A 14,781-nucleotide genomic window follows, 5' to 3' on the forward strand; every position below is an offset into this window, starting at 1 on the left:
GTTCTTTGATACCACTATCTGTCAGAAGTGAACTCAAAAAGCTGCAAATGCAGATTTTCATAACAAATTATTTTTAAATTCCTGCTGCTTTCCGACAGTAATTTAGTGGGGTAATTTAAAAAAAAGTACCTAGCAAGAATATAAAGCTCACTGTCTCCCTTGTCTTTGCTATGTGGCAGTAGATTGATTTAAGTGATACAGGTTCATTTGCTGGTGTAACTGGTCAGCTTTGAAAGAATTCTTATTTGTAAAAACAACTTGACGACATTTTGAGTTGTCTCATCACTACTACGGCACTATTATTTCTCATCATTGTTTTGGAAGAGAAAAGTTCTTACAATCTATCTTTATTTGAAGGGAGGATTGATGTTCACCATTCCAAGATTTGTCTTAGCTGTGGTTTCTGAATTTGTGGGAAAATTATAAAGGCAATATAGGTTTTAAGCAACTTCCTTCTTTAGAATACTTGGGCAACAAACTTGATTGTTGTTCATTGGTAGAAGTTCTTTCAGTTCTTATACCTTGGCTCTGAAACTCCTTTCCAAAATAAATAGATAATCATTCTTGCTATTTCTGTTTCTTAGACGACTATAAAAACCCCTTTCTTGACTATGCTTTCAACGCCTCTCCTTTAATTATGTTTCCCCTCTTTCTTTTCTATTAAGGACTTGTGTAAGGACTTTCGGAGATGATGTCTAGTCTTTGCAGAGCACAATGTAAATGGAATTTGTTCCATGCACTCAAAATAGAAATCTCCATTAGGTTTGAAGCTGTACAACCCAAGCCATTGAGAAGTGAGTTGAGAACTATAATGCACAGACACCAGTGTAAGGTTGTAATTCAATTAGATTCGACACAATAGAAACTTTATGAAGAATAAGTGACAATATTTAAATTTTACACTGTTGTGACAGTGTAGTTACATAAATTTTGAAACCTGTCTGAGACTTGATTGAGGAGCGCAAGACTGTTCACTCTGACAGTTCTGTTTGCTTGTATGGAATTTCCAGTGAGTAAAATAGTACTGATCTAATGATAAATGTGTGTGCCATCATAACTGGAATAATGAGTTTTCTTTATCTTCAGTCTGCAGCAATTTCACTTAATTTAGTATGTTTTGAAAGAAAGTTTGTGTGCAAGTAATGCTATGTACTAGAAATGCTGCACAGCTTGCTGAAACTTCTGTTGCCTTTGCACGAGCAGTGGCATAATTTGTATTCTGGTTTGTAGTTTTCGTCTTTTTTTCTAAAAATAATCATTATTGAAGTTTTTATTAATTTGAGATTCACCGAAGAATGGATTCAAATTTTAAATGATCAAAAATCAACACCTGGAACTTCCCCTCAGTCAGAGCTGAGCATGCAATGAGAATGAAGTGAACCTAGTGTGGTAAAGCTGACATTTAAACTGTGTGAAACCAGAGAGTTGCAGTTTTAAAGATGTATCTTTTTTGTAGCTTCAAAACAAAATTGTGCTTTGAATGAACAAGAGCTTTTCTTAAAATTAAACGTTTTTGGCGTCTAACGTTGGAGAAGACAACCGCAGAAGATCTCTTGCTGCAATACATTTCCTCCGGCCTTCATTCTGAAAGCTGGAGAAGATGTGCCACTTTATAATGCAGATGAGCTTAGTTGAATCAACCAAAATTCAAAAATCCTCCTCCCAACCAGCTTCAAATAATAATTTGGATTCCTCTGAATTTCTCTACTCCATATATTTCCTTTCAAATGTAAGCAGACTTGATGCACTCATATCTGAAATGCAATCCTCTGGGATATGGAAACTTTCAGTTGTTTGTTTGAATCCTGAAGCCATAGTGGAGCTTTCTGCACTCAAATAATTGAAATTTGTAAATTTCCAGCATAAGCATTGTTATGCATAGGATGTCTTTAAACTGGTGAATCAGTGCCTTCATTTTTGGGGGTTAGAGGGAGGAAAATTAAAATTCTTGTTAGTCCAAGGGTCTGGCCATAAACTTGTATTGCTCATTGGTTGTGACACTGCGATTGGGCCTTGGAATGCCAATATAGAAGGACCCTAAGCCGTGCACTGGAAGGGGTTGTGGCAACAGAACATGAGGCAACGATAGAATTTTTTTGAATGAGCACAGGTGTTGGGGTGGCAGTGGAAATTGTAAAGAATGGGGTATTTGATGAGTGTGACTTACTTTGGGACAGGCAGCAGAGTTGTTTGAGAAGTTGAACTTTGTGCAGAGAGAGCGTGAGAAGCTGGTAAATAGGATATTGGGGAGTTTAAGGTAGGGAAAATTTGGTAAGGTTGGTATTGCTTTTGGGGATGCAATGTGCAAGAGGTGGATGTATGCTGTAGCAATGGCTAGGATATGAGTTTTAAACCTCGTACTCATTTGTCACAAACAAATGCAACATTTTCTCTGGCATGAATGTTACTTGGAATCCAAAGTTTTTCCCCATGGATTCACTGATCTTTTCGCATCCTGGTTGAGCCAAGAGTACGATCATGTTCTCACAGGGTTACTATAATTCTCTAGATTGGAAAGGTTCATATTAGTACATGTAATATCTTTTTAGTCAGTACCAGGTCTTCTGTGCTGTGTTGAGATAAGACACTGAGTCATCGTTGACATAGAAAAGGTAAGAATTCCATTTAGGATCCTGGAAAATAGCACCAAGCGCTGAGTGATTGTTTTGATCGTGATATTTCCAGAATTTGCTCCCTTGTTCAAGGTGCATGGTGTGGTGCCTAAAGCACCATGTGATGCACACGTATATATATATTAACTATATAGCACTTTTATTTCTGAATGTTTATTTTTTCTTTTCAATGTTATTGTTACCATACCATTATTTAAGAAGGGCAGCAAATACAAGCCAGGGAACTATAGGCTGGTGAGCCTGACATCAGTGGTGGGAAAGTAACTGGAGGAGATTGAGGTACAGGATCTGCCAGCATTTGGATAGATAAGAATTGACATAAGCATCTGTGTGTGTGTGTGTGTGTGGAAATCATGTCTCACAAATCTGTTGGTCTTTTTTTTTGAAGAGGTAACCAGGAGGGTTGTTGAGGGCAGGGATCTGGATGTTGTCTACATGGACGTTAGAAAGGCCTTGGACAAGGTCCTGCATGGAAGGCTAGGCTGGAAGGTTCTACTGCATGGGATCTAGGGAGAGCTAGCTAAGTGGATACATAATTGACTTGATGGTAGAAAGCAGAAGATAATGGTAGAAGGTTATGTTTTGGACCAGAGGCCTGTGACTAGTGGTGTGCCGCAGGAATCGGTGCTGGACCCATTGTTGTTCGTCATTTATATAAACGATTAGGATGAGAATGTGCAAGACGTGGTTAGTAAGTTTGCAGATGACACTAAAATAGGTGGTGTTGCAGACAGTGAAGAAGGTTATCAAAAATTACGGGGATGGTGGGGGAGTCTTGATCAGCTTGGTAAGTGGGCTGAGGAGTGGCAAATGGTGTTCAATCCAGATAAGTGCGAGGTGTTGCATTGTGGGAAGACAAATGAGGGTAGGACTTTCACAGTGAACGGTAGGGCCCTGGGGAGTGTTGTAGAACGGGAGACCTGGGAGTATGTGGTTCCCTAAAGGTGGCATCACAGGTAGATAGGGTGGTGAAAAAAGCATTCTGACATGCTGGCATTGAGTAGAGGAGTTGGAACATTATGTTGCAGTTGCACAGGACATTGGTGAAGCTGTACCTGGAGTATTATTATAGTACAGTTTTGTTTACCCTCTTAAAGGGAAGATGCTGTTCAGCTGGAAAGAGTGCAAAGCAGATTTATGAGAATGTTGCCAGGACTTGAGGGAGTTAGTTGCGTATATGGAGAGGTTGGGTGGGCTGGGACTTTATTCATTGGAGTGTGGGAGACAGAGGGGTGACCTCATGGAGGTTTATAAAATCATGAGGGGCATAGATAGGGTGAATGCACACAGTCTTTTTCCCAGGGAAAGGGAAATCAAAAACTGGAGGGCATGGGTTTAAGGTGGGAGGGAAAAGATTTAAACGGGATCTCTGGCAACTTCTTCACACAGAAGGTGGTGCATATGTGAAATGAGCTGCTGGAAGTAGTTGAGGTAGGTACCATAACAACATTTAAAAGACAGTTGGACTGGTACATTGGATAGGAAAGGTTTAGAGGGATATCGGCCAAACACAGGCAAATGGGACTAGTTTAGATGGGTATCTTGGTCAGCATGGCGAGTTGGGCTGAAGGGCCCTTTTCCATGCTGTATTACTCTGTGACTCTACTACGTTTCCACTGAATTGAATTAGAGCAAAGTATATGCTGCAGTTGCACCTAGTAATTTGCAACCGGAATAGCTGGAGAGGGAATGAGTCAGACAGAGCCTTCAAATTACGTAGAATTGTTTTAACAGTTCAGCTCCTTCATTTAAAGTCACTTGTTGCATTTGGAGCAGCTGCACATTGCACAGAGACTCTAAAAGTATCCATTGTGCTACAGCAGCAAAGGAACAAGTCATCATGTCAAACCCCAATATTAACTCTGTAAGTACTGAATCTTTTATTTATGGGATTAAATTCGAGAAGGATTCGAGCTACATTTTACAGTAATGCATTCTCTGTATTTGATATTTAAGTTTGGATCTGAATTTTTGCCTTCTCCATAATTTGGTCAAAAATTTTAAAATTATCATCCAGAAAGATTCATTTTAAAATTAGTTTTACATTTTCTAACCAACAGAATAATTTCTCCTCCTCACCAGTGTTTGTTGTGTAATTGTTATTTAAATTGTCATAGTCACTGCCTCTAATATACTGTCAATTTTCTTTTGTCTCTGATTTTTAATTTAAAAATTGTTTCCTGGTTGGAGTAAATGCTGTTTTTATCTTATTTTTTTTAAAAACTTCACTGATTTAACTTGTTCGTTTTGACTTTGCTGTTGGCTCTGCTTAATTGAAAGCCTGATTTATTAAACAAATTATTAAAAATTAAATGTTAAGGGTTTAGGACATTTTATTTAAAGGTAGTACAGACCTTCAATATGTCCTAAACCTGTTAACAGCAATTTTTAACTGATTAGTGCTGAATTTGCACATTCTAGCGAGTTGGGAATTGAATTTAAATTTTGTCAAGTGCAAGTGTACTTGGTTATAACCTTGGCTGAAAATTATACTTTTTAAATAAATATTTTGCATTTAGTAACTAGCAGTTTGTTTAACTACTAGTAGTTTAGTAATTAGTAGTTTGTAATCTGTATTTATCATATACATGGAAAGCTGTCTAAATCCATTCAGTGTCTGTTGTTGAGAATTGGTAGTACTGTGATAATAAATTTATTTTTTAAAATCATCATCGATCACTCAATGTTTATACTGCTTGAGGATGAATCAATTTTCTATACGTATTTTCCAGAGTGAAAACCTATTTGTCACTTATCCAGGGTTATGGTCTGAAGATAAAGCACCTACATTGGTTGCTTGTACATCACTCTCCAGTTTCTTATTGTTCATACCCAAGCTTGGGCAGCGTATATTGTTAAGTTATTCAACAGTGGAGTATTTCAAAGTCAAACTCTGTATTGTCTTTGCTTAAAATCCACACTTTAACTTGCTCAACAGACTGGGCAAACACGTCTGCATGGTAGAATGTTATAATTGAAAGAAACGTCATTATTTTTTTAGATGAAGTTTGTTTGTATATTTTTTTTTACAATCTTCTTTCCCAACCCGCCACAATACACTAAAGACGTAGCTGTAGTGAATCAGGAATCCATCTGCTCATCCTTTTTATTTTACTAGATAGGACCGCAGGTTAACATTTCGTTTGAAAGATGGCCTCTGTTGCCTAACTGCACTGGAGCAGGGCTTGAACCTACAGCTTTCTAGCACAAGCAGAAATAAAACAGATGTACGCATGAAACCCTGACTTTTAATTGAGTTGTTCAAATAATTTTTTAATGAGATTGCATGAATGGCAGAAATCACTGTTCAGGTTGGTTTACCAATCAAGTTCGGGTTGCAAATAGAGACAGCTGTCACTGATCAATGTTGTCTTTGTGGAGGGAATTCTGTCCAATAATGAGACTTGCTCTGTGAGCGACTGTATACGTCAACTGAATGAATTTGTGGTTCCTCTGACATGGGATAACATAATGATTGCAACCATATATCAGTTGGACAGAACTAAATTTATCTTGTGTTATAAATCCAGCACTCCTTCCTTGTTATTAGATGAACAATCAAGGCACTTTGGCATTTGCCCCCCACCCCCATTTTGGGTTGTGGGCATCTGTCTTTACATCAGCTTGCATTACATAAACTGGCTTCCTTAAACCAATGATGGATTCATAGACCCATGAAAATTTATGTCTAAGATTCCGCCTGTGGGGAAGAAAGCTGATATTAGCAATGTAAATGAAGAAAGATCGATCACAATTTTGGACTCTCGTGACCTGGACTACAGAAGCGTGAAATATAAAAGTACCTTCAATTTTACTTCAGTTCAAGAGTTGGCATCAAATAATTCTCAGGTGACTGAAACCAGTTATTCCAGTTTTTTTTTGTCTGTTACCTAAAATCCAAATCCCTTGCTTTCATATCTTGCATATCATACTTTTGCCCATGATGTTTCATGAAATTTTTTTCTCCTTTCCATGTAAAATCTAATTTGGTTGTGATATCCATAATTCCATTCTGTTTTTTTTAAAACCCCTTTTTTTCTCTTCTTCCCCTCCCTCCTCCAGCCCACCACCCACCCCCACCCCCCAAGAAATTTTTGCAGGCACATGCTGATTTTTTTTTTGCAGTGAAACTTCAGCTTAAAATACTCATTGAGTGTACTCCTGGCTCATTTGTTAGACTCTTCCTTCCTTCATCCTCCATGCACTGCAAAGTATCTGGGTAAACGAAATTGAAAAGTTGAGAAAGAAAGAGGAACAATAGAGAAGGAAGTAGCTTGAATTTGTCAAATTGGGTGCAGAAAGAGAAATGAAGATGAAAAGGAGATTTCATCGCGAGAGCGAGAAAGAGGAAAAATAGGAATATTTTATTTAAAACAAAAGTACAACAACTTGACATCTCTAGGATTGAGACTATGCTCTTTCATTTAGTCCCTGTTCAGTGGCATAACAGGAATACCATTCCTTTTTTAAAGACCAGGTTTAAGCTGTTAAGTACTACCCTGAACTTTCTGCAAAGAGTTTAATTTGCAATTAGTGTGTAAATGCAACAATTTGTTGAAACTCATGGGGAGATTATGGTAAGCTGTTTTCATAAGGCAAATGCTGGTGTGATGCAAATCATCCAGCAATTTGTGATAATTCACTGCAGATCTCTTCTCTCAAATTACTGAATGATTTGCATGATAATGGCATATTAAACTTGCACCACTTAACTTGCATCATTTTCCCAGCACAAAAGAGCCTTTTCTCAGATATTTTCATATTTCTTACAACATAGAAGTGAACCACTTGACCCATCGAGTTGATGCTGGCTCTCAGAGCAATCCCATTCATATGAGTAACTTGCAGTAGCCAATTAACTTGCCAACTAAATAAGTCTTTGAGATGTGGGAGAAAACTTGAGCTCTTCAGATAAACCCATGCAGTTACAGAGAGAGTGCGCAAGCTCTTCACAAGCAGCACTGGAGGTTGGGATCGAACCCAGTCACTGGAGCTGTGAGGCAGCAGCATTACTATGCCTTATTAGTTTATCATCCATTGCAAGAAAATGTGTGCCTGAACTGGTTCTACATTACACTAAGGACCCACATGAGTGCCTCCGATATTTGCCGTATATCCATCTGCAGTCTGAAATGTAAATTGCCAGGATTCACTTAAAAACTCCATTAATGCGAGTATCCTTGTGCAATGCAAAGTTGGTGTAGTGAGTGCTTGCAACTTCTATTGCAGGTGGCTACAGCAGGGATGTGATTCTGGCTTTAGCTTCTCTAGCATAGCCTTGACAGAATAACTAGTGATTTTCATTGTGATTTGGTCTGTTTTTGAATTGGGCATAGTGATTCTTGTGGCAGCTATGCTTGAGATGAGGCCAGTCCAGATTTTGGCTGTAGATTCTAAATTATCAGCAAAAACTCTGCATGATTTTCTCTTCTGATGGGAGAACTTTAATGCACATTGGCTGTTTTGCTTCATTCTGTTGGACATCTGTTTCGGCACACATAAGGCAACTCAAGGCGAGGAGATAAATAATTCCAACCTCAAATGAGAAGACAATTTAAGTTCTAGGGATGATGGATTTCAACTACACTGTTAAACTGGAGAGATGGAAGTTGTTCTTGGAGCAAAGGATGTTGAGGGGACTTTTGATGTAGGTGCATGAGATCATGAAAGCCCATAGGTTAGAGAGAAGCTATACCTATTAACAGGTGGTTCGAGGACAGGGCACAGAATCAAAGTGATGGGTAAAGGCATGGTGAATGTGAGAAACCTTTATGCAGGCATTTATGATCTGAACTTCTACCCGTAAGGATGGTGGAAACAACCAATCAAGACTTCAAAAATAAAAAAAATTGGTAGGCACTTGAGGGAGTATGATTTTGCAGGGAACTGAGACTGAGTAGGCTGCCCTCTGATTGTGAACTGAATGATGGAATCTTGTGTTGTAACAATTTTACTAATTTTTAACACAGCCAGTTGACATCCTGTCAGCTCCCTTTCAATCACAAATTAAGTAGAATCAATGTGACATCTTATAACCTGCTCATGGTAGTTCAGTTTGGTTTCTACAAGAAGAACACTGTTCTAGGCTTCATCGCTGATGTGAATGAGCTGAATATTAAAAAGTAGTTGAGAATAACATCTCTTGACATCAAGGCAGCATTCATGCAATAAGAAGCCCCAGCAAAGATGGAGTGAATGTGGGTTAATGATAAAAAAACTTTTGTGGCTGAAGTTATCTTGATCCAACTGGATGGCTGTGCTTGTCAGAGACCAATCCTTTCAATCCCGGGACATAAATCCTAGGACAATCCTCGGTACATCCTCGTACCTCAAAGAAATGTCCTTGTCACAACCATCTTCAGTTGTTTGATCCAATGACCATCTTTCCATCATCATCAAGAGTGGGGCTGCTCACTGACTTTGTGTTCAGACTCAAAGTGAAATGATGTGTGCAAACCCACATCGAGACTTGTATAGTATCCAGCCTTAGGCCGACAAACAGCAGATAAACATTGCACCGCACAGATGCCGAGTAAAGAGACTACAGGAAGTACACCATCTTCCTCCAACAGTCAAGGCACATTGTCCACATCCTGAAAATATTTTCTTCAATTTTTCTACATGATAGTTTAATGTGCGGACAGATACACCAATTGAAGTACTGGCTAAGTTGAAACATTATGTTTTGCTGAAATTCTAGCAAGTTGTTGGAAAATGATTCATTTGAAAAGGGAAGCATCTTGACTCTTCTCTGGAAAAGTCACATGTTGACGGGTTGTGTTTAAAGAGTATGCTTTCTGAACCACTTTAAAAATGGCACTCTCCTCAAAATATATTCATTAAAGGCGATCAAAGCAATTTCAATTTAGATTATTTAAATGTGGTTAAAAAAAAAGAATAAAAACAAACAGCTAGAAAACACTCAACGTGTTAGGCAGCCTCTATGGAAAGAGAAACAGAGTTGGTGTTCAAGATCAAAGATCTTTAGTCAGACGCTTCATCTGAAATGGGCTCTGTTTCTCTTTCCACGGATGCTGCCAGACCTGCTGAGTGTTTCCAGCATTTTCTGTTTTAATTTCAGATTTTCCTATATCTGCAGTTTTTATTAATTTTTGAGAAAACAAGTCACTAAATGATTGTACTGTAACTGATCAAGTAATTATTTTAGTTTGACTAATTTTAGATGTGTTTAAATCCACTGAATGTTTTCATGTTTGATCAGGTTTTCGAATAGATAATCTGCCGGTCAGATGCACCAGCTCGAGTGAATAATGAAATGATTAAGCACTAAGTAACTTTGTGGAAGAGTGTTTAATCTGTGTTGTTTTTAAACAAGCAATTGAAGTTTTCCTAGTATTAGAATTGGTTATAATTTATTAATCTAGTTCTCCAGTTTAATTTTATGCATGCTGAATAATGTCCTGCGGGGGTGGAGTTATTAAATTAGAGCTGGTTATTACGTTTATAGTTTTTTTCTACTTTTCTGGGCTGGGGTTGATGTAACATTAGTTTAAAAAAAGATCCTGTGTTAAACAGAAAATACTTTTTAAAAAAAAGTGCACATCAGCAGACATCAAAGATGTACCTGACACATGATCTCAATCCGGAATTCCAGTGGCTCAATTGTTCCCTTTCACCTACATTATAGAATGATTCAAGTGAGCCAGTTGCTTTCATTTACACAGAATTTTAGTAGTCTCAACCTTTCTCTGACTCTTAGATGTAATTTATAATCCAAGAATAAAATACTCTGTCATTTTTATTTGCTTGAAATGTAGAACTTCTGTTTTGTCCTTATTTTTGTTTACTTCTGACCTTTTAGTATGTATCATTTGCATTTAGTATAATGAATGTGGACTTAACTCCAGCTTGAATGATTAATAAGCATGTTTTTTATATAAAGTATTGACTTGTCAGCCTTGGTATTAAGATGTATAATACAGCCCATCTGAGATCATAGACTTCTGAGTATCTGTACTGCTTGATTTTCAACGATCGATGCTGTCGTAAATTTGGGAAAATTAAAGCACAGTTTCCTGTTGTTTTTGTAAAATATTGTAATGAGGCTTTGAATTGCATCAGCAAGAAGGATGCAAGTACTAAAGCCCAAACTTCATCCCAATGCATTGTATTCACCATTTCCATAAACAGATGGATCTTTTTTGTACAAGAACTTTTTGTCTCTCCTATTTTGACCATGGGTTAATATAGCAATGATTTAATAATATATCACGAATCATGGTAAATCGTTTAATTATAAATCCCCAAATATTCTCCACTCTTCTTGTGTTGCATTGGAAGAGGGGAAGATAGATAGGTCTGTTATTTACAAAATTAAAAAAATGATAACAGCTTGGCCACATAGGAATTTGGTGTAACAGCCTGGAGTTCAACCAGGGCATTCCAGCTCTGTAACATTTTAAGGGTGGCTGATTTTTTTTTTTTGTAGTTAACAAAAGGTCGCTTAAACATTGCATTTGGAAAAATCCTTTTAACCTGAGGAATGGATTTAACTTTTGTTTTGCTTTCTAGCACAGCACTTTGAAAATGGACATAGAAGATTGCAATGGTCGTGGTTACATTTCTGGTAAGGGAAAATTGTGCTCATCTTTCCAAGTGTTAAAATATTTTGACTCCAACTTGCTATCTCATGGAGCAATTAGTTGCCTCCGTAACTTTCCACATAGGATATTTTGAGATGTTTTTACAATCTTCAATGTGACGATTCTATGTACTTCTGTTTTGCTGATTTTCATGCTTCGAGGTGTGATATGTTGCCACTGATGAGCAATATCAACTTGGTAGGCACAGCACTTTGCAAACAAAAAAAAGTCAGTGCAGTGTAGGTTAAATGTGTGCTCAAGTTCCAATGTATTTTAAGTCCACTCCTAAAAGCAATGTACAGTATGTTTGTTTTAAGGAGGTTGAATTTGCTCTCTACGTGGGGTTAATTAGCTGGTCTGATTTAGATTGACTCAACCAGAGAGTTAAGGGATTGTACAGTTGACAGTAGAATTGCTAGGAATGGAAAATTGGCTGGGTTACCTGCTCCTGATCGCTTAGTATCTGGTCTTTCTTAGTGCACCGAGACTGACCTCTCTGCTACAGAGCTAGTGAGGGGCAAGTTGCTCAAGGCTTTTGCTCCTCATTTTTCATACAGTGATCCATATTGCAAGTTGATGTTTTTTGGATGGTGAGATATGATTTGGGTGTGATATCCTCAGCTGAATAGTCTGCTGATTCTTCATGTGAAGATTGATATTGCCACTTTGAAGTGGTATCACAGGATTCTTTGTGTCTGTGGAGCTGTATTCTTCCAAGGAGTGACATCTTTGGGAAAGATGTAACATTTTTGACAGAGTGAGTGGAGAGTTGCATCATTCCAAAGTCTCTGCAATGCTGTTCCTGTAGTTACAGTGAAAAGATGCACAAAAACTGTAGCATGTTAATTTTGAGTTGATATTTTCTTGCACAAGTGCTCCAAAGAACACGAGTGAACTGTAAGACTAACCACCATGACTAACAACTAGTAAATCGAATGTTGTATGTGCTTTTGAATACTTTTCAAGTGCAAAAGATTATGGCATTTTCTCTGCTCTCTGTACCTCTGGAGGTGAATGTGTGAGGGGTCTTTACTGTTTTGAGTTTTTCAAGGGTGCAGCCACCATACTACTGCTTGATATTTCCCTGGAATGTTTCTATAGTGGAAGCCTTGAGGTAATACACACTTTGCACTCCTGTAAGCCAGATTTTCCCATTACTAGAGCCACAGAAATTGTACCTCTGTTTGGCAGACTTACATGCATTGACAAACCCAAGCCTATACCCGAACCAGTTTTTAACCAATTTGTTTTTATTTATCTGTTTTCAATTTTGTAACTTGGAGTATGAACTAAAGGGACAATCTCTAATCTTCCAGCACCTCGTACAAAAATAAGAGTGAATGCACATAATATTCAACCTTTCCCATCATCTCTTATTGATCTTCCAAAGCAAATAGATTGTTAAAACCAATAAGATATTGTGCTTCACTCTGGCATTTTTCATTTTCAGTGGTAGAATTGTATTTCTTCAGGAATTTAAATTGAGGGTAAATAGTTTTTACACAAGTGATCAGGTAACAGTTTTGTCCTGGTTTGTGTCAGTGTTGACCGACCAGTGTCAACCTAATCCTGATGTAGACTCCCTTCCTTGGAGCAAATAGCTTTTATTTTAAGTAATTAATTGTCGAAACTATGAAGCTTGCTTTTATGTTTCAATTGTGATCATTTGTCTCCATAAACATCCTCTGACATTTTTCAAAGTATGAATAATATGATAGTGTTTGCAGAAAATCCAAGTTATGAAAGACTGCAACCTTTTTATCATTGTCAAGTATCACTCTGAATCCTGTCTGAATGCTTCACCAAAAAAAACAAGCATGCACTGCCAGCATTAGGATCAAGTAGTAGTGAACAGAAGTAGTAGCGAGTCAAGCAGTGAGTTCTGAAGGCCCGAAGCTTTACCATTTCAGGTGTGCATATTCGCCTTGTGATACTGCTGAGCACTGTGAGTTGCTTTTAAGTTATCAGCAAGCCGTCCTTAAAGATTCTTTCATGACTTTTTTTTTTAGAAAGAACAATCGCACTTGTGTCATACATTATAGCATCCACAAGAATGTTGACCAGGATGCAAGGAAACTTCCTGCTCATCCATTAATGCATGTGATTCTACATATAGGTGGCCTTGGATTAGCAAATCATCTGAAGAGTTGTGCCTCTTACAGTGCAGCAAACCCTCAATGTAACACTAAATTCAAGGCCTGTATTTTGTGGTTGTCTTTGTTGTGAACCTCGTGATTCAGAAAAGGGGGCTACCAGCTGAGCTAAGATGATTGAAGTCTTCTGATGCCAACTTCTGATACTTTGGAAAAGGGACTTCTGTTATTTATTCATTTTTGGGGGTGTGCATGTTGTTGACAAGGCCAGCAATTACTGCTCATCCTTAATTGCCCTTGAGAAGGTAGTGATGCACTATCGTGAACTGCTGCAATCTTGGTGAAGGGAATTTCAGGGTTTATATTTCCAAACCAGGATATGTGCTACTTGGAGGAGAACCTGTAGAAGATGGTGTTCCTATGCCCTTCTCCTTGGTAGTGGAGGTCACGGGTTGGTAGGAGCTGTGGGAGTAGCCTTAACAAATGTGCAGTGCAGTTTGTAGCTGGTGCTCACTGTAGCAGTGATGTGCAAATAGTGGATGGAATGAATGTTTAGTGTCATGGATGGCATGCCAATCAAGTGGGCTGCTTTGTCTTGGATGGTACATAAGAAGCCACAGAGCACTTTTAAGCATGAGGATGAGCCTTTCAAAATGAAGATGTTGGTGAACTAGAAGACAGTGTAGCCCAGCGGTCACAGGAATGATGGGTGAAAGGGGTTGATCCAAGTTTGAATGTGGGCAAGCTAATTTTTTGGAGGGTGAAAGGTGGGAGACTAGCTAGTAAGTCACTGGAACAGTCTGGTGATAAGAAATGAATGGATGAGGAATTTTGAAGCAGGTCTAGGTGAAAGTATTGGTTTATTATTGTCACTTGTACCAAGGTACAGTGAAAAACTTGTCTTGCATACTGATCATGCAGACCAATTCATTACACAGTGCAGATACATTGAGTTAGTACAGAGTGCATTGAGGTAGTACAGGTTAAAAACAATAACAGAATACAGAATAAAGTGTCACAGCTACAGGGAAGTGCATTGCAGGTAGGCAATAAAGTGCATGGTTAAACAAGGTAGATTGTGAGGTCAAGAGTCCATCTCATCGTACAAGGGAACCAGTCTTGGAGTGGGAGGTATGGAGTTGGGAGGCACAGCAGATGCTGGAATCTAGAGCAACAAACAATCTGCTGGAGGGACTCAGCGGGTTGAGCAGCATCTGTGGGAGGAAAGGAATTGTCGATGTTTTGAGTTGAAACCCTGCATCAGGACTGGAGTTGGGAATTTGATTTAATCAAATAAGGTGTGGAATTTACAAATAATCTAATTCAGCCCGATATAGTGGTCACAAGTGGGATGAAATTGGAAAAGGTATAGAGTTTATGGTGAGAGTCTTCCCAATCTTTATTTGATGGAAGCACAGCAGGTCAGTTAGAATGTGCTGAAAGCTCCAGAAC

At 38.3% G+C, this 14,781-nt stretch overlaps 1 protein-coding gene across 6 annotated transcripts in view; it reads left to right on the forward strand.

The window, feature by feature from the left end:
* Positions 1-14,781, forward strand: part of ikzf4 (IKAROS family zinc finger 4) — a 120,981-nt gene that overhangs the window by 51,603 nt on the left and 54,597 nt on the right. For 5 of the 6 annotated variants that reach the window (XM_052009451.1, XM_052009450.1, XM_052009452.1 and 2 more), the window contains one exon: positions 11,166-11,220. The exons of the other annotated variant lie outside the window; for it this stretch is intronic. In XM_052009451.1, coding sequence (XP_051865411.1) covers positions 11,181-11,220 — 40 coding nt within the window. In that variant the 5' untranslated portion in view covers positions 11,166-11,180. The remainder of the gene's footprint in view (positions 1-11,165; positions 11,221-14,781) is intronic. 6 annotated transcript variants of the gene reach the window in all.

The sequence above is a fragment of the Pristis pectinata genome, chromosome X (genome assembly GCF_009764475.1).
Source record: "Pristis pectinata isolate sPriPec2 chromosome X, sPriPec2.1.pri, whole genome shotgun sequence".
In the NCBI taxonomy this organism is placed as follows: Eukaryota; Metazoa; Chordata; class Chondrichthyes; order Rhinopristiformes; family Pristidae; genus Pristis; species Pristis pectinata.